The sequence below is a fragment of the Chamaea fasciata genome, unplaced genomic scaffold (assembly GCF_029207755.1).
Source record: "Chamaea fasciata isolate MVZ Bird 193981 ecotype frontalis unplaced genomic scaffold, bChaFas1.0.hap1 SCAF_9, whole genome shotgun sequence".
Classification (NCBI taxonomy): Eukaryota; Metazoa; Chordata; class Aves; order Passeriformes; family Sylviidae; genus Chamaea; species Chamaea fasciata.
In genome coordinates, this window is record NW_027094094.1 from 17837684 (window position 1) to 17860006 (window position 22323).

The window sequence follows — 22323 nt, forward strand, 5'->3', positions numbered from 1 at the left end:
GGAATAAAAATTTAAACTTTGTGAGAAACCAAATAATTAAAACACACTTCATATAAAAAGGTGGGCATATAGTTGGCAGGATATGGGACTTGCTAACTAAGATAAATAACAGAAAAATCTCAGCCCTGAGGAGGGGAAATACATTATATTGCCTGAGCTTTGTGAATCTTGACATGAAGATGGCAGGTCTCTCCTAAGTAAGGAAACAGTTTGAAATGTAACCCCAGATTTGCCATGGTTCATAGACTGAAGTGACAGCCTGTCAAAAGACAGAGAGCTGCTTATCACATCATCTTATTCTCTAATTCTCAGATGGGACAATTCTTAAGGAAAACTGCATCATCTGGGCATGAGTTAGTGGCAGAGAAATAGACTGACACTGTTAGGTTAGAAAAATCTCAGAAGAAAAGAGCAAAATGTTCTAGTTTCACCTAAACATGAAAAAGAAAAAAAGAGAGTAAATGCTCTCTTTCAAAGAATGCTATTAGCAAGGGTTTCTTACCTGAAGAAAAAGTTCTAAACATCAGAGAAGAGACCACCTTCTCACACAAAACATTCTGGAAAGAACTCTCCCTCTACCCCTTTATGCCAGCATATGCTGGGAATGAAGACTAAGCAGAATCCCTGAGCATCTGTTATTTCTGTCTCTTCAGCCTAGTTACACCAGTTAAAAAGGATGGGGATTCATAGCCCTTACTGAAAAAGATTACATATTTCCTGCCCTAACATGGCTAGAATTTAATCAGAAATATGCATAATGCACAGTTTATTTGCAAGAGAAATCTAGACAGTCTCTGGTAACTAAAGAAAATGCTGCCAGAAAAACACAACATTTTTTCCAATTGTAAATTAATAATTCCGTGCCATTCAAAAATCACAAACAGGCATAGTCACCCACAGATATTTTTGACTTCATAATTCAGTTTACAATCCTCTAGATCCAAATTACAAAATACCATGCCCACCCCAGTAGCTTTTCAGGAACCAAAATTTTCACAAGTGTTGGAGAAATAGTACAATAGGCAAATCCAGGATGGAAAAAAAAAACATTTGGAAATGCTCTCTTCAAATGATGTTAAAGAAACTCAGCCTGGTATGACAATATGAGCTGACAAGAGGAGTAACAGATTCTGCTTTGTTCTTTGGATTAGGATAACTAGTGGGGATTTTTCCTGATATGTTTATGCTCACCTGGGTTCTGAAGAATGTAAACATTTCAGATTTAAGTTTGGGTGGGTTTTGTTTGCTTGTTTTTGTAAGCAAGGAGATTGTGTTTCCCTCCCTAGCTGACTGCATTCCTGGATTAAAAGCTCACCTTAACCAAGACAAATGTCTCTGTCCTACATCCTCTGTAATACTAATTGATGAAGAACCTTTGTCTTGTGTTCAAAAAGTCCCTATCCCACCTGCAAACTGACTTCCTCTATACTGGTCTCCTTCTGTTATGGTTTAAGTAGTAAAAGTTATATACTGCTTCCCTTCCTAATATAGCAATGCTTTGCATCCACACAGAGTTACCTCTATGACTCATATTTTAAGAGACCACTATGCATTCTGAAAATTAAGCTTTACCATCCTCTAGAAGCCCACTAAAACCCTTTCTTACCTGAGTAAAATTTTTAGCAGGAGTTGGTAGCCATCATTATTTTCAAATTCTGCTAATAAGGCTGATGATACAGGGTAAGAATCTTTCACAAAGGACAACACAATGCTAGCAGCTTCACACACATCACAAGCAGGTAATGTGTCAGCCAGTGTAAAGAGATTCTGAACAGCTATTTTAATGCAGTCAACAGCTGTGGAAAAAAATATAGTAGGTATTTAAGAACTGACAGTCAAACAAGTTTAAAGTTACTAACAAAAAATAAACAAATTTGAAGTTATTTCCCAGTAAAAGAGGAGTCAGACAACTATTTTTCTACAAAGAAAAGAAAAGAGGACATATGAATATCATACTCATTTCAGAAGGTACATGAAGAGCATTGCTGGCTTTGAAATATACATGCATTTCTTTGCTTTACTACCAGAAACTGATTTAATCTCAGGAGTATAAACTTTCAACCCCCCAACTCACCAAAATTCATATATACTGAATCCTGCTGTCTGAGTACAAGGTAAGCGAAGACTAACAGATTTAATTGCCTCATTCTAAGTGAATCCCACATTCTGTGCAGTTCACAGATTAATTCTTTGCTCAATGAAGCATATGTAATGGGGTACACACATTTTGCTCTGGGGAATGAAGCCTACTTTTCTTGTCTAGTTTCATGGCCAGTCCTTCCAGGGCAGCCTCAAAATGTTCAAATAGTTGTTTCTATCTCACTCAGGAAGCCAAAATATCTATATGCATTTACTCCATGACATGGAATACTGATTGTATTTTGTGCATTACAAAACTATTTTTTCACTTCTAAGAAATTGAGTCTTGTGGCCTTTGTACTTTTTAATAAGAAAAAAAAAAATTGCTTGAACTAATAAAGCCTAGAAAGAAATGAGGACTTAACCAACCATGATGTTGTACCAAAAGATACCATTACTCTGACAGTGCTCCCAGCCTTGTATTTAGTGTTCATGAGGCTCAGGCCCACAGGCTGAGTCACACAACTTAAGAAAAAACATAATACATCTTCCTCTTGCCTACACCAGTGTGATTAAGTGGGATTGGCATTTGCTTGTAATTTTGGGGTTTTTTCATGTAAAAACCCTTCAGTGTCCAGATGGCTATCAGTGCTAAATAAAGCTCCTCTCTACTAAGTCAAGAGTCCATCCTTTTCAATTGACTACTGGATGATGTAAGGTAGATTACAGGTGATGTAATCTATCCTAGGGAGACTCCTTTTGGTAATTCATTCTCAGGGGAGCTATGAGGAAAGGAGAAGCAATTTACTAAACCAAACCTTGTAGGTACACAACGCTGGTTTTGGTCTGAGCCTTTGAAATTGTTCTCAGCACACGGCCTGTAGGTACTTTCCACGAGTGGCTGCACTGGTCCCACAGAGAAGAGGTTGCTATAATTAATGACTGAAGCTTATCAGCTGTCAGAAGTTCCTCTACACCTTGTTCCTCTTTGTACATGTTTAGCATTATCTGAAAAGCAAATAAACAACAGCTACAATACACACCTCTAGAGATAACCAGGAGATGAAGAAAAATCCATTGGGGAAGGAGATTAGAAGTTTGATACTAATTCCAGGAGAAAGGATGCAGTGAAATGAACAGGATATTCTTAATGGATTTTTCCCACATGTTGTTTAGTTTGGTAAAAAAAAAAATAAGAGATAGTTTATATGTTTTATATGGCTCCTGATGCTTATTCAACATTTTGCAGTCCAAGCTTACTGGTTTTTTGGCAGTATGAATCAAATGAACAGCTAAGAGCCTAAGTGAACATCTGAGTAGCCAGGGCAAATGATCTCCCAAACGCACATCTCACCTTAACAAGCATTTCCTGAGTTTGGGCATCATCCTCACTTGTCTCTGTGTCATCACTGTTTTTCTTCGGAGGGACAGTAAAGAAAAGGTACAGGCACTGCATCAGAGCAGCTGGAAGTCCAGATCCAATAATGTTCCACATAGTCCTCTAGGTAGGAAAAATAAGATCAGTCCCTCCAGAAGCTGACCAGAGTTTCCTTGTGTTTCTACACACAGAGAATATTCGTGGCAGATGAAAGCCCTACTTGAGCATTTTACTGTCATGAGTGCTGTAGGGCACACAAAACAGGCAGTCACATCCCATAGCCATAAAATCCACATGGCAGAATTAAATACACTATGTGTTCCTGTAGCTGTACCTAGGACTTCTTGCTCCAGCTGAACTACAGCTTTGGCAGAAGTACTCTGTCCTGCATATGGAGACCTGCAGTCAGTGAAGCACACAACCTGCAAACTAACTCGCAGCTGAACCAACAGTAAGGCCAGGGACAGGCAGTCTCCCCTTTACCATCACTTTCCAGGACATTCTGCAGCCAGAGAGGCCTGGTATGCTGAAAGCATGAATTCTCCATTCTTCTTGATTCAGCATAGCAGCAGTTTACCTATAATGCCTTCAGTTTTTTAACATATTGAATGACTGCACACACTCCGAATTACAGATTTTATAAATGCAAGTGACAGTTTCTTCACAGTGTTTCTCAACACTTAGTTTCTTCCCATCTTCACTATGGCTGTGTGGAATCTTCACTATGGCTGTGTAGAAGTCCCAGTGTGTGCTTGGCACACAGTAATCATAAGAAAAATCAGCACCAAACTAACAGAAGAATGAGGTTTGTGTTATGAAGTTCTGTGAGTATGTGTGCTACAAAAAATGGCAACGTCTTAAATCTGTGAAAAACACAAGTCTCATCATAAACTTCATGTTGTGACTAGCTATATATATCATTTTATAGAGCTCCTTATGACACAGAATATTTCCACTATAATCTGACAGTAAGATTTTGTTTTTGTGTCTCTTTGAACAAGAAAGACTAAGACAAACTGTTTAACTAAATGTCATGGATAAACACCACAGATGCTCATCAGCAGGCTGTACTCCTGATGCCAATCTGCATTTGGGATGACTGTACAAGTAGAGTTTGTGAAACACTTCAAAGTGAGAGGCTATCATGAATAAAAAGCCAACCATTCTATTATGAGACAGATTCTTACTATTCATCTTTTTGATATGTAAGCTAGACTGATAAAGAATACACAAAAAGATACACAATGGGGGGGAAAAGCCAGACAAACACTAGGGAAACCAGCTGTCTGATAATCAAGACTAAAAAGGTATCTGAAAGCACAAAATGCTTACTTCTCTCTTTTAGAAAAGCCTGGTCTACAAACCTAATGGTGTGTCCTTTAAGTGTATACCATGGGCATGCTGAAGCTCAAAACATTAGGGATAATGCAAATACTGAGACTTGGGTGTTCCACTGTTGTGGTGCCTACAAAGTTTCTCTGAAATTAAAAGGAGAACATGCTTTGTGGTACTTTCTCTTACCAAGTCAGTCTGTGAGAGCAGATACACCGATTTCAGGAGCAAATAGCCATCTCCTGCTTCCCCTTTCTGTTGCAGCAATTGCTCCAAAGCCAGACGTGCTTCCTCTGTTATCACAGAAACATTAAACTTTAATTCCACAGTGAAAGATGAAAATGCTGCATTTATGCTCTCTTAACAGACCTGACAAATTTAACAAAATTACAGTAGCAGGAGGCCACTAAAGTAAACAGAAAAACATAAAAGGATTTTGATTCAGCATCAAGCTCAGTTCATGTAAACGACATGTTTCAAACTGACACATTTCACCAAGAATACCAGCTCAGTTCATGAAGCCTGGCAGCTGACAGCACGAAGAATGTACAACAGCCACCAGGAAAGCCATATGTTGTTAGCAATGTTTTTCTCATTTAAGAAAGCTTCTCAGAACAGTGTATAACCTACTCTTTAACTCTTACATGCATTATACATTACACACTTCCAGCTATAAAAATTCCAAACTAGAGATCAGCATGGCACACAAGGCCAAATCGTCAGTGCAATCACGTCAAATCAGTGCTACCTCACGCCCACCAAAATGTCTGGCTTGCCACACAGAGCATTTTCCTGTTCCCCCCTTTATTTCCAGCAGACAGTACAGCTGAAAGACACACATTTCAAGAATAACTGGATCCGATTGATATGGTATGGGATCATTACCTGCAGGTTTGCCATTGATGTTCCTCTTAATTTCTTTAGTCAGAAGCTTGGAAACCTCACTGGCTAACAGCTGAATGTTGGGTAATATGATTACTCCAGCAGATTGTTCCCAGGCCTGAAATCCAAGTGTAACTGTTAAATCTCTTACACATCATGTCTTTGGTAGATTGACAAAAACTAATAAATATAAATAAAGGAGCATAAGGCTAACATTCCTCCATAAAATTCCCTCCCTAGTTAGTATAGTCCGTTAAGCAGTATTTTCCAGACAGGCAGGAGTATGAAAATACAGATACAGACGTCAAATTGGAACTGTGTTTTGAATCATGTAATGCACCTACTAGAGAGCTTTTACAGTATTTTCTACACTTAATACAATCCAAACAATGTAAATGTTGGTCATACCCTCTGTCACTAATTATTTGTATCAAAAATTACGCTATCCCCTTTCAAAATATGACAAACACCCTAAAGAAACACAAATTTATAGACAGGTTTGTAAACAATTTATAAATAAGTTTATAACTCACTTGTTCAAGAATGGACAAGAAATTAAGTACAAAACTTACTAGATAAACAACAGTAAAACTTGTTGATTCCCTGAGTCTGACAAACAACCCCCTCTTAAATGTTTCTTAGGTCTGCCTTTGGGGGAAAAAAAATTTAAAGATCAATAAAGAAAATATTCCAGCAGACTAATACTGTTGCACCCAACCAGCCTCCGAGAATCAGGTGCCAATTCTTTTATATAAAACACATTTATGTATCAGCAACAGTTCAGCATTCACCTCTAAAGACCAGTCTGAGATACCTCTGTTCTCAGCAACCTTGAGAAATTTTCTTTAAAAAGTCTCCTTCTTTTAGAAGCTCTGAAAAATAATGCTGTAAGCCCCAATGATTAAAGAAAGAAAAATGACATATGTTTTCCTAAAAAAAAAATTTGATCTGATATCCCATAATACTTTCTGCCAAGAAATCAGTGTAACTCTTTGTAAATGAAGATCCTCTACAAATATTATTTCCTTCCCTACCATTGCTATCAATTTTTTTTCCTTCATCACAGATGGCAGCTTGTGGACAAAATGTCAGTCATCTCTCAGTATGCAGGCAAACACTTATTTTTTACTTCATTTTACTGCAGCAAATAAACAAAATGCACCCATTTCTACTTTCTGTGCTGCAGGAGTGAAATGCAATTGCACAGTGTGCCTATTATTAATTTTCATCAATCGGTCAGTAATGTTAAAAGCAACCTATTTTTTTCAGATTTTGACCCTGAGTTACTTTCAGAGACACTCAGTTGCAGAGGTAAGATGCACCAATTCCCCCACCTCTGATGCAGATGGGAGGGAAGATCTGCAAGCTGGGTAAACACAATGACAAGAAACTTACAGTCGCTTAAAAATACACAATGTTTGTCATTAAGCTATGCCTTTTTCAGAAGAAAGCAGTGAGAGATTTCTGTCCCTCTTCCTCAAAGAGGAACATCCTCTTAACAATTCAGAAAGGCCTTACTATATTCACTTTTCTGCTAACAGAATGAGCAGGGTAAGTTTTAGAAGCTCAGACCATACACAGCAGAGAGCAGTAATCAAATGTTCATAGCAATGCTACTAGTCCATCTCTCTACAAAGCAGGCCACTAATGTTCTGATTTGATTTTTTCAGTGCTGTTCCTGAGGGTCATCGCCAACCTTTGGAATACACTGTCCTTTAGAAACAGATCTAATTAATTTCATATTCATGTCTGAGCCTATAGAAAATCTATATCTGGAAGCATATCAACCTGACTCCGTGGCAGGATGTCTGCTTTTAGGGGAAACTCAAATAATATGGTATCAAAGTAATCTGATTTTCTTTCTTCCTCTTAAACCTGTTTCTACATATTTAAGATTCTGCTACAAATTCCCTGTGTCTGCTGTTACCATCTGCCCTTCCTATTCCACGGCTCATGGAGAGATGCTAGCTCAAAAGCCAGCCCTGTAATAGAACATTCTGATACTTTCTGAGGCACCAAGAGGGAAGATACAGAAGGCACATTAAAATGACTCCCAGCTCAGGCCTGAATCACAAGCAGATGGCTGACATTTCCCTCCCACACCTTTTCCTTCTACGTCAAGGAGTATCAGCAAGTAACAAGCCCCCACACCTCAGGTGTCTCCTGCGTGGTGACCCCTCTCTCCAGCCAACTGAGTAAGAGCTAAAGCAAAAAGGCAGAGATGCACTGGCATCTGCATGATCGAAACAGGAAAGTAAAAGCAAGAGAAAAATCTTCCAAGGAGGGAGAGAGAGGACTCACACAGAGTCCATTGTTAAACAGGGGGAAATGAGGTAGTTTCTGTAAGAACTTCACAACATGTACAACTCAAACTGAGATGTATTTCCCCAAGCCATCAGAAGGCTGGCATATGAAGGGAGTAAACGTCATGTGGAGAAGGACATGATGACTAAAAGCTAAAGGGGAAGATCTTCCACAAAGTACTCTTAAATGAATGATACAAAGCCAAAATGCTCTAGTCACACTTCTGGACATAACTGCCTACAAAGCAGTGCAAAGCTCCACTAGCACATTTAAGAAAAGTGGAGAGGAAGAATTTTCTTCACAGTGGCTGGAATGGGGCTGTGTTTTGGATTTGTGCTGAGCACAGGGCTGATAACACAGGGATGTTGTTGTCACTGCTGAGCAGGGCTCACACAGAGCCAAGGCCTTTCCGTGCCGTCACACTGGTGCGGAGGCTGGGGGGAGACACAGCCAGGACAGGTCACCCCAAGGGACCAAAGGGATATTCCAGACCAGAGGGCACCATGCTCAGTACACAAACTGAGGGGAAGAAGGAGGAAAGAAGTAGGGGATGTTTGGAGTGATGGTGTTCTCTTTTGCACTTCTGATTTTCTTCACAATTTCACTGATGGGGGGGGTGGGGGGGGGGGTGAGTCCCTGTGTGTTCCTTGGTTGCTGGCTGAAGTTAAACCATGTCAGGAAAGAAGACAAGGAATCTGAAAACAGCTCTAGGAGAAAAAAAGAAAAACAACAACAATAACAAAAACTACATTGCTCTCACTGCAAACAAAAACGTTGTAACTTCTTGTAGTGCTGTCTCAGGAAAAAAAAAAAAAAAACAACAGTGAAATTCTCAGCATGCCATTTTAAAAGCAGATCCATGGAAAAACAACATGCTTCTCTAAAGAAAACTGTCAGATTACCAGCCCCAATCTGACTTCGACATGCATTCTTTGGAGGCTGATAAAGGAATGGTACCTCTTTGCAGAACCAGTAGTTTGGTGACCTGATAAGGCAGTGGTGAGCTCCCAAGACAGCAAAGATCACCACAGCACATGTAATGCCATTTGCAAAGTGATTTGTTTCTAGTGACAGGCTCATACAGAGAGCAACAGTTCTGTTCAAATATAGTCTTTGATTTGGGAGGGACACTCTTTCTATGCAAACAAATCCAGAAGTTCAGAGGAAGTGGTGAAAAGTGAAAGCTTTGTTTAATGAACATAAAATATCTGTAGGACCATTTAGATTTAATGAGAAGGCCACTTCTGAGGCTCCAGGCTACACACTCACTGTCTTTTCAGACCCTTCCATTCATTTTGTCTGCATTGCCTTTGATTAGGGCAAGCTTGTACTCAAACACAACAAACTCTTCACCATGGGCACTTCCAGATCCTACCCACAACTCAGTTGTTTGCACCAGTTTCAGCGCTGTTTATTGACATCAGTACCTAAAATTATTTCACTGTGCACTAAGACTTACATCAAAGGTTCATTCTCCATCCACCTAAGTGAAATGTATATGACTATTTGTAAGTTGTTCCTGCTTTACTGTCATGGACACCAAAGATGTCACAGCCCTGAGCACAGTGATTTTCCTCAGTTCAAAATGCGGAGTATCCCCATATATGCCTCACTGTGCTTCCATGTAAGCAGTGATCATGCATTAACTTTTATTTTTCTCATCTACCCACTGACTTCTATTTCAGAAAACCAAGTCAGCTAGGTAAGAAACAGACAGATATGAGTTCCATCACTCAAGAGCACTGAAAACTCACAAGTACAGACATCTGAAATATGCCATCATTAAAACAGAGTTTCACCAAGAGATGCTTTTATTCTCTTTCTGAAAGACACAGTGAGAGTGCAAAAATGCAGATTCAATACCCATAAATACCCAAACCAATCCAAGAGAAAAACAATTCTGTACCTGTACATAGCCACAGTACATTTAAAAATAAGCCAGTTTTTTTGCTTCACTCTGCTTACGCCCTGCCATTCTGTCTCTGTATGATCCACTTAAGAAGTTTCTTGTATATTCCAAAGATTCTTGCAAAGAAAACCAACCCATAAGGCTCCAACCCATTACAGGGCTCTTCTAGTTTCACCTTCCAATATGTTCATCTTAGAAATCCTTGGCTGATGGCAGCTGTAAGGACAGCCTGCTAACTAAAATGTTCTAGTTCTCAGCTGGGTCCCTTGCCCATGATATGTCCTTCCTCTTCTCACTCCAAGGTTTCCTCATCTCTCACCCAACTCCTCTCTCAAGCACTAAAATTAGACATCAGCATTGTCATTAACCCTAAAATTCTGTCTTAAGGCTGTACACCTTCATTTCCCCCAGTTGGCTGCCACAACCACATTTTCCCAGACTGAAACTGTGCTCAGCACCCCCTAAGCAATGAAATAGATGAGGCAGATATGAAGCGAGCTCCTCACAGGGTACTAACTTTGTGAGATGCCTGTCTCACTCCTTGATTTCAAGAATAGAATTTAGCCACTCAGAAGAGCGAAGCAGTGCTCCCCCATGTACTTTTTTCATGCAAACCTAGCTGGTAAGGTAGATGAAAGGAGGACAAGAAACTGCTTCTCCAGGCTCCTGGTGGGGTAAAAGAATTTATCACCTAAAGGTATCCTGCTTCAATTAACTACACTGGCTGTTTAGGTGACCACAGAATGGACAGGGCAAAAGAAACTCAAATCGGCATCTGCACCAAAGGCAATAAAGAGAACAAACCTTTAAGAAGAGGGGAAGAAGTTCCAGCAGCCTTCTCTGTTGATCCTCTGGAACAAGAAATGGAGCCACTTGTTCATACTCTACAAACTGTTGGCCTAGAGTCTCCCACAGTAGGGTATGGCTCTGGGGTAGCTTGTCCTTGCTGTGTGCAGGCTGCTCCAGCACTTCTGCTGTGTCTCCATCATCAGGGTTCTGCTCTTGCTGTCCTGCATTGTCAGATGAATCCTCCGGCTGCCACATGGGTTCAGCTGCTTTGTCCATGCTGAGATGAGACCAGATAAATATACTGGTTATTTACACCTCTTTCCAGTCAAGTCTCCCAAGAAATTAGACACTGACAGTTTTAACTCTTGGAGTTAGAGTTCAGAAATATGGAAACACTCTGTCACTGACTCTTTTCCAATTTTAATGGCAAAGCACCCTGCTCCTGGACAAGAACATTACTACCCTGCAATTGCATGAACAAGCTCTCTTGCATGAGACATATGCATGTGCTACACAACTCATCTGGGCTTTGGCAGAACAAGCCAGTAAACCACACAGCAAAACTGGATTCCAGCCCCAGTTTTGCCACTGAGTCAGATCCTCTCCCTTATACCTCAGTCACACCAACCATAAAACAAGTTATAAGTATTACTATCAGCAGATCTGCAACAGAAGAGCACTAGCCAAGAACCAGGTTACACATTTCATTGAGTATGGATGCTAAATCTAGCAGCACATCACTGATACATTCCCCACCTAGAGTGGGACTGAAGCCCATCTGGAATAGTAGCTGTGTGGAAAAGCCAAAGATTCCTCACAGAGTTGTTCTGGCCCAAAGAGACAGCAACATTCAGCTCTTCCTTGTGGCAAATGCACAGCTCTGTACAATAGATATTTTCACAACAACACTGCTTGTTTTTCTGATCCTGTAAACTGAAGCAGATATGCTGCAATGAAGGAGCTTGGTGCTTCTGGCACTCTCACGTCCATCAAAATTAAAATTAGTCCATCTTGGACTACATATCGAAGAATCCTTCTGGTACCCTTATCTCAACCCTAAGTCCTCTCCTCTACTTCACAGCCATGTTTTCATCCATAGTATTCTGGGGGGGTCACTCAGCCCTACTTCTTTGCCACAGCCTTCTGTGAGCTCACCTTGCAATGCTGAGCCTGCATCATGACAACACTTATACCAACAGAGATCAGGCTTCTCCAGTTTCCATCAAAGTCATCCATGGGCTAACTGGAGTCTAGGTCATTGTCTGACTACTCCTGAGACTATGACAGAACAAATGTGGGTGGGAAAATGGGAGTTGTTACAAGATGAATTTGGTAGCTTGCTTTCCTTACCAAGTATATCATTTTTTAAGAGCTCAAATTTGTCTTTAACAAATCATTACCCTCTTAAAGGAAAACACCAATCTACTTTCATTTCTGGGAAATAGGTTCTTTCTCTTCATTGTCTCTGTGATTGCCATTCCACCATTCCAATAAAAATGCTAAAAAAGCAAACACAACTAAAAATCTAAGTCAGATCTGCACTACCAAGACATACATACATTCAAATAAATATTAAAAGACAGTATTATGAGCCTGGTTTAGAATTATGAGCCAACACTAAAACTGCATTTGGGATTCTCTTCCTTCATCATCCATTAGTTACACAGGTAGCTTACTGCTTGCATTCTGCCCACTCCATGCCAGATGAACCAGTTTCACTTACATACTCCTGCAGTAGCTCTGTACTACAGAGAAGGAGGGCAGGGCATTTGTCTAGTCACTGTGAACCACACCATCTGCAGCAAGATGATGGTCCCAGCAGACACCTGTGATTAGATGAAAATGCTGGTCCTTCACACTACACCACAGGCTAACATTTTACCGCAGCCCATGCTCTGTCCTTTGGTAGGAGATGGAAGCCTATGTCGTTTTGATCAATCCCCAAGGAAAAGTCAGTCTAGAACTTCCTATCTCCACAACATTTTGTGTTTTATTGCTGTTTTTTTCCTTAGTTATCTGTATAAAGACAACAAGCCCTATGAGATGAAAAAGTGTGGTGACTGCACAGAGGAAAGAGGAAGACTCTGTTCCTCATGACTGTGTGGGAGTTACATTTGTCATATGTTACACTTAACTCTGGGATTTTGACCCACTCGAGTCATCCTGAAGCTATAAGGTGTTGGTTGAGAAAGCCTGGGTGCTGTTCTAGCAGCTTCGGTGAGCATAGTTCGGTTATGTTTTCAGTCAGGCTCAACTTGCGTCCCAAATAGCAAAGCCATTCTCTTCCACAAGGAGATCTCTCACCTTGGAAGTACTCTGCTAAGCCCAAGTCAATACTAACATGTTTATCAATTTTCTCTTTCTATTTATACTTGACTGAGAGGGCCTCTCTTGTTGGTGGCACAGTTAAAGCAAGCAAGGACAGTCTCTCAAAGTGTGTAATGAAGGAGTTCATCCCAGCTCCACAGAAACTCTTACAACCAGATACTCACAAACAACTTCATTAGTGAAGATGGAATTGTAACAGGCTATGTAAGACTTTTAAAGTGCATGTAAAACACTTTGATCTCCAAAACGACAAAAAAGCAAAAGGAAGATTATGATATTCCTCATTATTTATTCCAACTATTTAGACTACAAAAGCCATATCAGACCAAATATCAGTCCTCCAGTATTAGTCTGTTGACTTTACTTGCACAATATGCTTTAAATATTACTTCTCCTAGAAGCCTTTTCTTGCATCTACAACTTGATTAGGACTTTCAAATCCTTTCAATTTTCTATTCATCTTGGAGGACAATTACTCTTCTAGACCAGCCACAAAATCACATAGTTCAGCATTCAAATATCTTTGGTATTAAGAATAACTTAGATATTTTGAAAATATATGTTGTCTCTTGTACACTCCACCACTTGTTCTCATCCTCAGTGTAAATTAATAGCTTATTTCAGTTTTGATAAGTTTTTTGTTTGATTCTTGATTAAGTTTGATAAGGTACTTTTCTATAAGTATCACAATGGTACAAAAAGAAAACCCTAAATAATAAATATTTTAAAAGATATAAAAGTGAAGATTAATCAAATAAAACTGATAGTAAAATTCAGAATGTAGTGTCAGGTTACTGAGAGAAAATTGAACCTAATTTATTAATTAACTTAATTATTTTTCCTTTTTTTTTCTAAATAAAGCTTGTGTGAAATCACACAGCAATGTGGCTACATCTTTCCAGACTAAAAAGACAGAAGGGAAGAAAGGCCTGACCGAAACTGGCAGAAGGACCAGCAGAATATTGTTACTAACAGTTTACTATTTGAACAAACATGATTTTTAAATGACATTTTAATTATGCCATTAACCCTCTCAGCAGTTAATAGAAGGATCCCATTCGGGTAAAAAAATCCTAATTTGCACCTAGACCAAAAAAGAATCAAATCTCATAGTAAATTCAGGACAAAATTGATCCACTTTTTACAGTTAGGATCTTTAAAAAATGTTAGTTGAGTGTACATGGAAATCTTTAATCTCCAAAAGTACATGAACACAAAATGAAGCCTACAATTGGTCTCCTTATTTACTCCAGCTGTTCAGATCACAAGAGATAAACTGGACAAAATATCAGAGCCCAAGTTCTAGGACTACCTACTTTAAATATTCTTTATCCCAACATACTTTTCTTGACTATTAAATCCCAGGATTCTGTGGACTATAAGAAACACACAGCTCAGATCATCCCAAAAATGCAGTGTGATACTCCCTTATACTGCCCTCCTTTCATTGGCAGCCAAGATGACAGTTTAATAAACACATTTATGACAGCTAGTAATTGTAAATAATAAAAACAGGAATTCCACTACTTCCTAAGGAAAGTTGCCTTTGCATTGCAGTGTAGGGTGAACTTTGACTGAAACCTTCACTAACTGAAAGTAATACCAGCATAACATACCAGTTGCAACTAATATTGCAGGTTCCTTCAACATTTAACAGTCTGCTCTGTCCAGTTTCACACAAAATCTCTTGACATACCTGGGCTCCTAGATTTGGCAGCTCCTTTTGCAGTCAATAACCATATCCAGAGAAATGAGTGTTGCTGCTTCTGTCCTACTAGGCATGTTGGTGTATGCAGCAGCTCCCACTCTGCTCTTTAAACTTTCCACTGTGAATCACTTGATTAGCTGCTGCATTTACTTCCTGAGGAAAGCAGAAGTGAAAAGCAAATGAACCACAGCCCAGGAGCCATCAAGCTCCCAAAGCAATTTAGAACAGCTCAGCTAACACACAAACCTAGAAGGCACAGCATTCTTCTCCCTGCCTCAAGAGTAACCAGGTATTTCCCCCTCTGTACCATATTCACAAGGGGGAAGGGGAGTGGGATTTGTTTCATTTTGATTTTAAATTTAAGGTTCACAAAACTACTACAGGAATACAGCACCACAAAACTCATACTCTCTGTGCAACAATCTATGGCCAAAGTCAGGCAACTGTTGCAGTCCTCCCTCAAATGCTGCACCCTTAAAACAAATACATTTGAATGGCAGGGGGAATTCTGTGTCCCTGACCCCTTTATAAAATGGTCAAGACAGCTACTTAAATCAAGAGGCAAACAAGCATTATAAGCTCACTGACAACATAAATGAACCTTGATTAGATAGGGGCTTTAGGGAAGATTGCTTCTTGGTTGTCTAGTTGCTTTTTTGTTCTCCCTAATAACACATCTAAAAGGCTTTATAATGGTTTTTTAAGGGGAGATGGAGTTTAAACATTTTTACACAGGAAATTCAAGTGTTTCCAACTGCTTCTCCCCAGCAATTTTATGGTGACCTTGAGAACCAACGGGATTATGACCTTACAGTGACTGAAACCTGAGGGGACTCTACCCTAGGTGGTTAAAGCCACCTGTTTTCTGTTAACATCTGCTTTATTCAAATGATTGAAAAAGCATTCAGAAGGAAAACTAACCAACTTTCTCTTCCAACTAAACTGCAATTTCACAGCATAAAGCACTGCTAATCCAGGCTGAAGACTCCTGGTAAGTCATAGAGCAGGATAGCAATAGTCTATACGCCACAGGGACTTCTCTTGATGCAGTGGTGTCCCTGGCACAGAGCAATCCCAGAGGACTGTCCTCATCCCTTATGGGGAATGTTTTGTGTTGGAATACAGGCAGCAGCAAAATCACAGGTTTAGTTCATTCCTTTACACATTATACCAGAATTTAAGCAGAATTGTAGCTTTGTGGCAAACAGAAATATACCTTAGATCCCAAGCAAAAGACTCTGCACCAGTCTATACATACAATAGCTTCTAAACTGACCAAGTTTTGGGAAGCATTAGATAAACTAAGTGTAATTTACAGAGTGTTTTCCAAGAAGTTGCAAGGTCACACTGAGCTATACACACTCAGGGCAGCTCCAGTGAACGTTGCATTTGGCCACTTCAGTGAGCCCCAGAGGCACTCACAGCTCCATGCTGCACTGGTGGCCTCTGGCAGCTCTCAGCACAGGCTGAGCAAGCTCACACAGCCTGTGAAACTCTGTGCCAACACATCGGCTACCTTCCTGCCACAGGCCTTTCACATACCAGCTGATCCACTTCCAGCTGCAATCTAGCCCAGCCCACACTGGTGAAACGAATGGCAGAAGCACAGAGATCCAGAAGAGTATGTTAATACCAATCCAGAGAGAACATCACTGTGTTAGACTTCCTAACTCAGAAACAAGCCTAAATGGACTCCATTTCTACCCTTTTTACTGCCAGTTTTAAAGCACAGAAAGTCATTTGCAGCAGCCCTGCCATACTGTTTGATCAGAGAGGTTTATTTCCCAGAGATCTTCCCAATCCAGTGGTACCTCGTCACTAGATGGTCAGGACTCAAACAGACACACAATTGTTAGTAGAGTCACAGCAGAGGAAGCACCATTTCTCTTTTTCATACTTCACTAACTGTTGGTGGGTCTGAAAGTCCAGTTTCAACACACCCACCCACTCTTCCTCTGCTTCACTGGAGCAAAACAGATGTAACCAAATTATCTGTAGTAAAAATAACTCAAGGGGTTAAGACAAATGTATAGTTAACATAGTAAGAAACAGTGCCACAACACCCTTTGTCAGTCTTGGTTGTTTATACTAAAAATCCCTTTGTAATGTGCCTCCACCTACAAAAACGGGAAGAAAAATCTTTCTTTGTCCTCTTCCCTATAGTTTCAGTGAAAGAAAAAAAAGAAGAAAAAAAAAAAAAGAGAAGAAAAAAAAGAAAGACGTCTCTCACATGCACTTGCACCTCTGTCAGGGCACCTAGCTCAAAGGAACCTTCATTTTGTTTGAGACATCTAGAAAGGGCACTAAATCTCCTGGTCCCAGGAGCCAGCTCTACCAACACCAACTGGAAACTGCCATCTGGTAGGGCAGCACTGTGACGTAGGTCATCCATGGCCAGTGGAGATAGTGTCCTGCCTGAGCCAGACAAACTGCTGGCTTTCTGAGTCAAGGATCCAGAGATAACTTGAACTACAAGGCTCACCTGTCTCACAGCATTGAATACTGTCCCACACGTTGCTTCTTGTCATACTTCTCTCTTCTTTGCCACTCCAATCTCCACACACAAATGGAAAAAACCAGATTCATGCCTTTACATCTATGATACCAGCCACACCAATGTAGCTTAGTGGTTCAGAATGCCAGGAATCACAGTACTTCAGCCCGAGGCTGGAGGTCAGCGAATGCAGATTTCCCAAAAAACACCACTTGCAGTATGCTTCAGTAGTATTACATTCACCAAATGGCTGACTGGCTGCAGCAAGAGCAGACGCGTCCTCTGGCTACTGCTGTGCAGTTGCCTTTGCCTGAGGGGCTCATAGTTCAGCCAAACTGCAAACCTAAATGGGATGGGGCTTTGCTGAAAGGCCTGTATTTTGTCTCCTTGTAGACATAAAAAGTAAAATTCAGCTGGATTTGCTGAGACAATAAATTTTTGTGCTGCACATTTGTAAGCTTCAATCTAGAGAAAAAAAAAAAAAAGCAATTTAAACATGTGTTCCTTTCAACATTTCAGTGTCCAAAAGCTGAATTAGCTGCAGGCTTTTTCCCACTCTTTGCCTTTCTTGCTAAAATCCATCATCTTTTCTTGATAAAAAGAAAGTTGATTAAAAAATGTTCTTAGAATCATTATTCATTTCTTTAGGGATGCGGCTGTGTTTCATTTTCCTCCCTTCTTTTCAGTGGCAGAACAGAAGCTGACAGAGAAACCACAGAGAAAGGCGACACAGAAATTTAAACCATCTGCTTAACCATCATTTTCACTCATAATTTCTCTCAGCAAACCTTGAAATTTGCAATGAAGGAGGCATTCAGCTCCATCAGCACATCCTCCCAAAGAAGCAGAGGCAGCAGGTTACAAGGAAGCTGCAGGATGGTGGCGCTGAGCAGCTCAGCTCCTCTCCCTCAGGCACACGCCTCAGGGGAGGTGTGGGGCAGGCAGGTGTACAGAGGCCACCCCACCTCTTTGGCTGCTCTTTTCTCAGGTCAAAGCCCTGGGGAGGTGGAAGGAAAAGACAGCTTCTGCTGGTGCTGCCAGGCAGCCCCAGCTGAGCCAGGGCCCTTCTCACCCAGGCCCTTGGGCAGCACCAGCACCCTGAGGGGAAGGTGGCGACATGTGCGGAGACACGGCCACACTGTGCACATTGCCAGGCACCTCACGCGTTTGTGCACCTGCACAGGTAACTACACTTCAGCTTTAGATCAAATGGAGATCATGCTGAGGAAACCATGAGAGGTAGCTGGTGAAGACATGCAGTGTATCCACAAGGATAGTATTTGTGCCTGCTGCCTGCCAGCATCCCTTGCACTGAGTACTCTCAGCCAAGTCGGGAGCCTCAGACATCCCCCACTACTCTGGCACCATGACTGTGTGTTTAAAAGGACAGGGCAGTTTGCAGCTTGGTCCTGTGGTCAAGCTCCTAACTTCTCTCAGGAAAGTGATCTATTTCCTTCCCCCATGTTTCTACCTGAGCAAGGTCAGGAGTTCTGCAGTTGGTCCTCTGTGCCCCCCGGCACCCAACCGGCACCTTTCATCAGCAGTAGCAATGTTATTTAGTAAGGATAAATTGTCACTTGAATTTTGCTATTTCAAAATGCTCCATTGGAAACAAATTCCCTCCATCAGCACAAATTGTAGGAATGCACCCCCACACCAGAGCAGGAAAGGAAAAGAGTTTCAGTTTACCTTTGAACAGATCAAGAAGTCGAACTGGAATTTTCCATGCCCTTCTCATTGTAATTGGCCCAGTGCCAGCACAGGGGCACCGACTGGGTTTTAGAAATGTTTCTCAGAACCTGTAGCTGCTTCTACTGGCAGCGAGCCAGGTTGTCCCTCCTAAAACATTAAGTATTTATGAAGATGCACAACGGAGCTCGAGTGCTTTTTAAGGTGTCTTAGCAAGGTGTCAGAGTGCTCAGCTTTTGTTCTGTTTCTGTATCATTTGTTATTTTGTTTTTTATTAAGACCTTTGCTTTACAAAACACACTTGAAGAGCCCTCTCGAAAGTATTATAAAGCTACTCTGGGAGGTTGCAGGTCAACCCTCAGACTTGATACATCTTCACAGAGCTTATTACACTCCGGCCACCTGTAAGAATGTATCAACAAATCTGTAAATCAAAATGAATGTTTTCCAATGTTTTTGTTTAAACAGGAACCAACAGAAGTGTATCCAATGGCCTGCATCTTACATGTTGGGCTGCAACAGTGGTTTTTGGTCTTTCGAAATCTGTGCAATCCTGAGGTAGTTTCCTACAAACCAGTATGTAGCACATGTTAATCAGCTGCTTGATAGCTTCACCCTTTGGTTTGTTTTGTTTGTTTTTTCGGGTTTTTTGTTTTGTTTTGTTTTGGTTTGGTTTTGTCTTTTTTTTGGGGAGGGGGGTTGGGGTTTTTTTGGGTTTTTTTTTCTTTTTTGTTTGTTTTTGTTTTGGTTTTTTGGGGGTTTTTTGGGTTTTTTGTTGGGTTTTTTTTTTTTTGCCTCTGTCAAAATTAGTCAGGGGGACTCACTGAATGATGTAACTACAGGAGTACACAATAATTTTAAGCTACAATTTTAAAAAATTCTAGGCATAAATAAATCTCAAAATTATTCCCAAGTCAGTAAAATAACATCAACTTTTAAAAACACAAGAAAAAAGACGCCTCATTTAAAATAGGTATGTAGCAAAAATGAAAACATTTTTGTTTGAAAATGCCAGAGCCAAACAGAACTGAATAAATAGAATATTTTTTCCCCCAAAGAACAAAAAATATCAAAAAGAAAGTTCCTCTGGGAAGCTGCTATTTTGATTAAATGTCACCTACTGACTAGAAAAGTGTTGTGCAGGAAAATTTTAAGGCAACTTGACTGAACACATGATCTCCACACTAGAACCCATGTTAGTCTAATGAGATTGAGGAAGTTGAAAGGCTGGTGCAAAAAATATAATTGGCATAGCAATGGCATGCCCCCTCCTGTACCTCAAATCAATCCTCCACTACAGGATACACAGGAATTGTTTTCATAACAATTCAAAAGTTGTTGAATTAAATTATCATGATACAGAAGTTCTGCAGGATTTTTTTTAATATCCTCAAAGCAAAGTTAGTCTTTAACACAGAGTGCTTATCAGAAAATAGCACTCAGAGAGCAGCAGACAAAAGCACAAGATGTATTTACAAAACACATATTGACCAAGAGTTGCTTTTTTTGGAAGATTTATTCTTATTATTCTTCTTTCTTATTCTCTCTGCAGAAGGATCATCAAAATCTCTGCAGACAACATCACTTTCTTAAGTTTCAGAAATATAAACTAGTTCCCGTTTTATACCCCCTTTGCTTTCTGCAAAGCTGTTGTGTAGTTTGCATGGCCTACAGCAATTCATTGTCATCTTAGAGGAAATAGGGAGTCTGAAGCTCAGGCTAAACAAATTAAACAAGATCCTTCAAACACGAGTGTGAGAGTGTGTTTTTCCAGCTCTGATATGTCCCCTGCTAACTACTATTTTTTTTTTTTTTTTTTTTGGTTGTTGGTTGGTTTGGCTTTTTGTTTTTTTTGCAGCTCCCATGTCTACTGATAATTCCAGCTCTTGTGACCTTGTTCTTCAAAAAGCTGTGCTCCCAAAGAGACCCTGCACACATCCAGGAAAGCTGCTTTCCCACAGTCAGTACTGCTCAGGTACCTGCAAGTGCCTAAAAAGCCAGGCTTAATAAACTGTCACACCCTATTCGTGGATAAGGCTGCTTTTTTCTATAGATATTCTTCTAGCTCTGTGAACTAGACCCACGTATCTTCCCCCTTCTTCAATTCTTTATTTATGGGACCAATACTCCAATTGCATTTGGTTTGCCATATCATACAAAATTCTGGACAAAAGGAAAGGGAATGAAAACAGTGGTTTTGTGATCTGGTATGTTCTGATTTGAGAAAACAATTCTTGAAGGTGAGTGGCTTCCATGGGGACTGTTGCTTTTAGGGTGTTCAAACAACCCAGTTCTAGGCTGGTAAATAATAAGAAAAAATATCCTTAATCTCTACTTAATTTATAGCCAGGTTCTACATTAATGTTTGCTCTTGTGCTAGGAATTGGACCAATAAGAATACACAAAGTTGCTGCTGCTCATCAGAAAAGTAATTTTAGTCCTTTTAACTTGGGTTTAAAATTAAACCCAAGCACTGCACAAGTAGAAAATGCTTTGTTAAGGGGGCAAATTAGACCAAGTAGGGATTGGTTGTGTGACCATTTGGAGCTCAGAGCATTCAGCAGAACTTGAAAGCAGAGCTGTCACAGCAGAGGCAGCTACCATATGCAGTAAAGGAGGAACTGGTAAAAGAATGCAGTCCTTACCTTGCAGTGGGGCTCACTACAAGAGGGAAGTGCAACAGGCTCCTTGGCCGCTCTGTGTGAGATGGGAGTCCCTTTTGCTGCTGTGCCATTGCAGGGCTGCAGAGCAGTGGCTCAGATCTGACAAACCAGCAAATTCCTTCTGCAAGGCTGTATGTTAGGATGTCAGTTCAGACACAGGGTGTCTATGATCCCTGCCTTCAAGAATTGCCTGGCTTTAAGCGGGGAAATGTGAATGGCAGGTTTCACATGGAGGTCTACAAAGGCTTATTCAGTAACAAGAGTTGCTAATCTGCCTGAAAAACAGGCAGCAGTCGTAAGGTGAAACTAAAATAATTGTTTTGTATTTCAGTACATCAGCCACAATAAAGATGCCTCTAACCTGAAGGAAGCAGAAACCTACCTTGTCAAAATGTGAGACTTATACGCATTCAGAATGTAACCTGCAAGGTTTGCCTCCTTCATCCAAATGGGTAGGAACAAACTACAGAACCTGTTCTCAGAACATTGACAGAGTTAGGAGGAAAAAAAAAAATCAGGCACATGGCTTGTACTTTATTCAGCACAAGTGGAAGAATAGCTCAGAGGGGGAATCCATCTTAAAAGACATCTGAATTGCACAGATCACAAGTGTATGACTAAGCCCTTAGTGAGATAGGCCAGGCTCTGATGGTATTTTTATTTCTATTTAATGTCTTATCCTTTTTCATTTCAACTAAACTTTTAGTTTCTATTTATACTTCTTTTTTTTTCTCTCAAATGAGATGAGAATAAAGATGAAAAATTCAG

At 40.4% G+C, this 22323-nt stretch overlaps 1 protein-coding gene across 1 annotated transcript in view; it reads right to left on the bottom strand.

The window, feature by feature from the left end:
• WDFY4 (WDFY family member 4) overlaps positions 1–10949 on the bottom strand; it is a 113438-nt gene extending 102489 nt beyond the window's left edge. Inside the window, exons 1-6 of the mRNA XM_066191271.1 lie at positions 10689–10949; positions 5675–5789; positions 4979–5082; positions 3434–3580; positions 2898–3087; positions 1607–1796 (exon numbers count right to left, since the gene is read on the bottom strand). Of these exons, the coding sequence (XP_066047368.1) occupies positions 1607–1796; positions 2898–3087; positions 3434–3580; positions 4979–5082; positions 5675–5789; positions 10689–10949 (1007 nt within the window). The remainder of the gene's footprint in view (positions 1–1606; positions 1797–2897; positions 3088–3433; positions 3581–4978; positions 5083–5674; positions 5790–10688) is intronic.
• Between the last annotated feature and the right edge of the window lie 11374 nt (positions 10950–22323).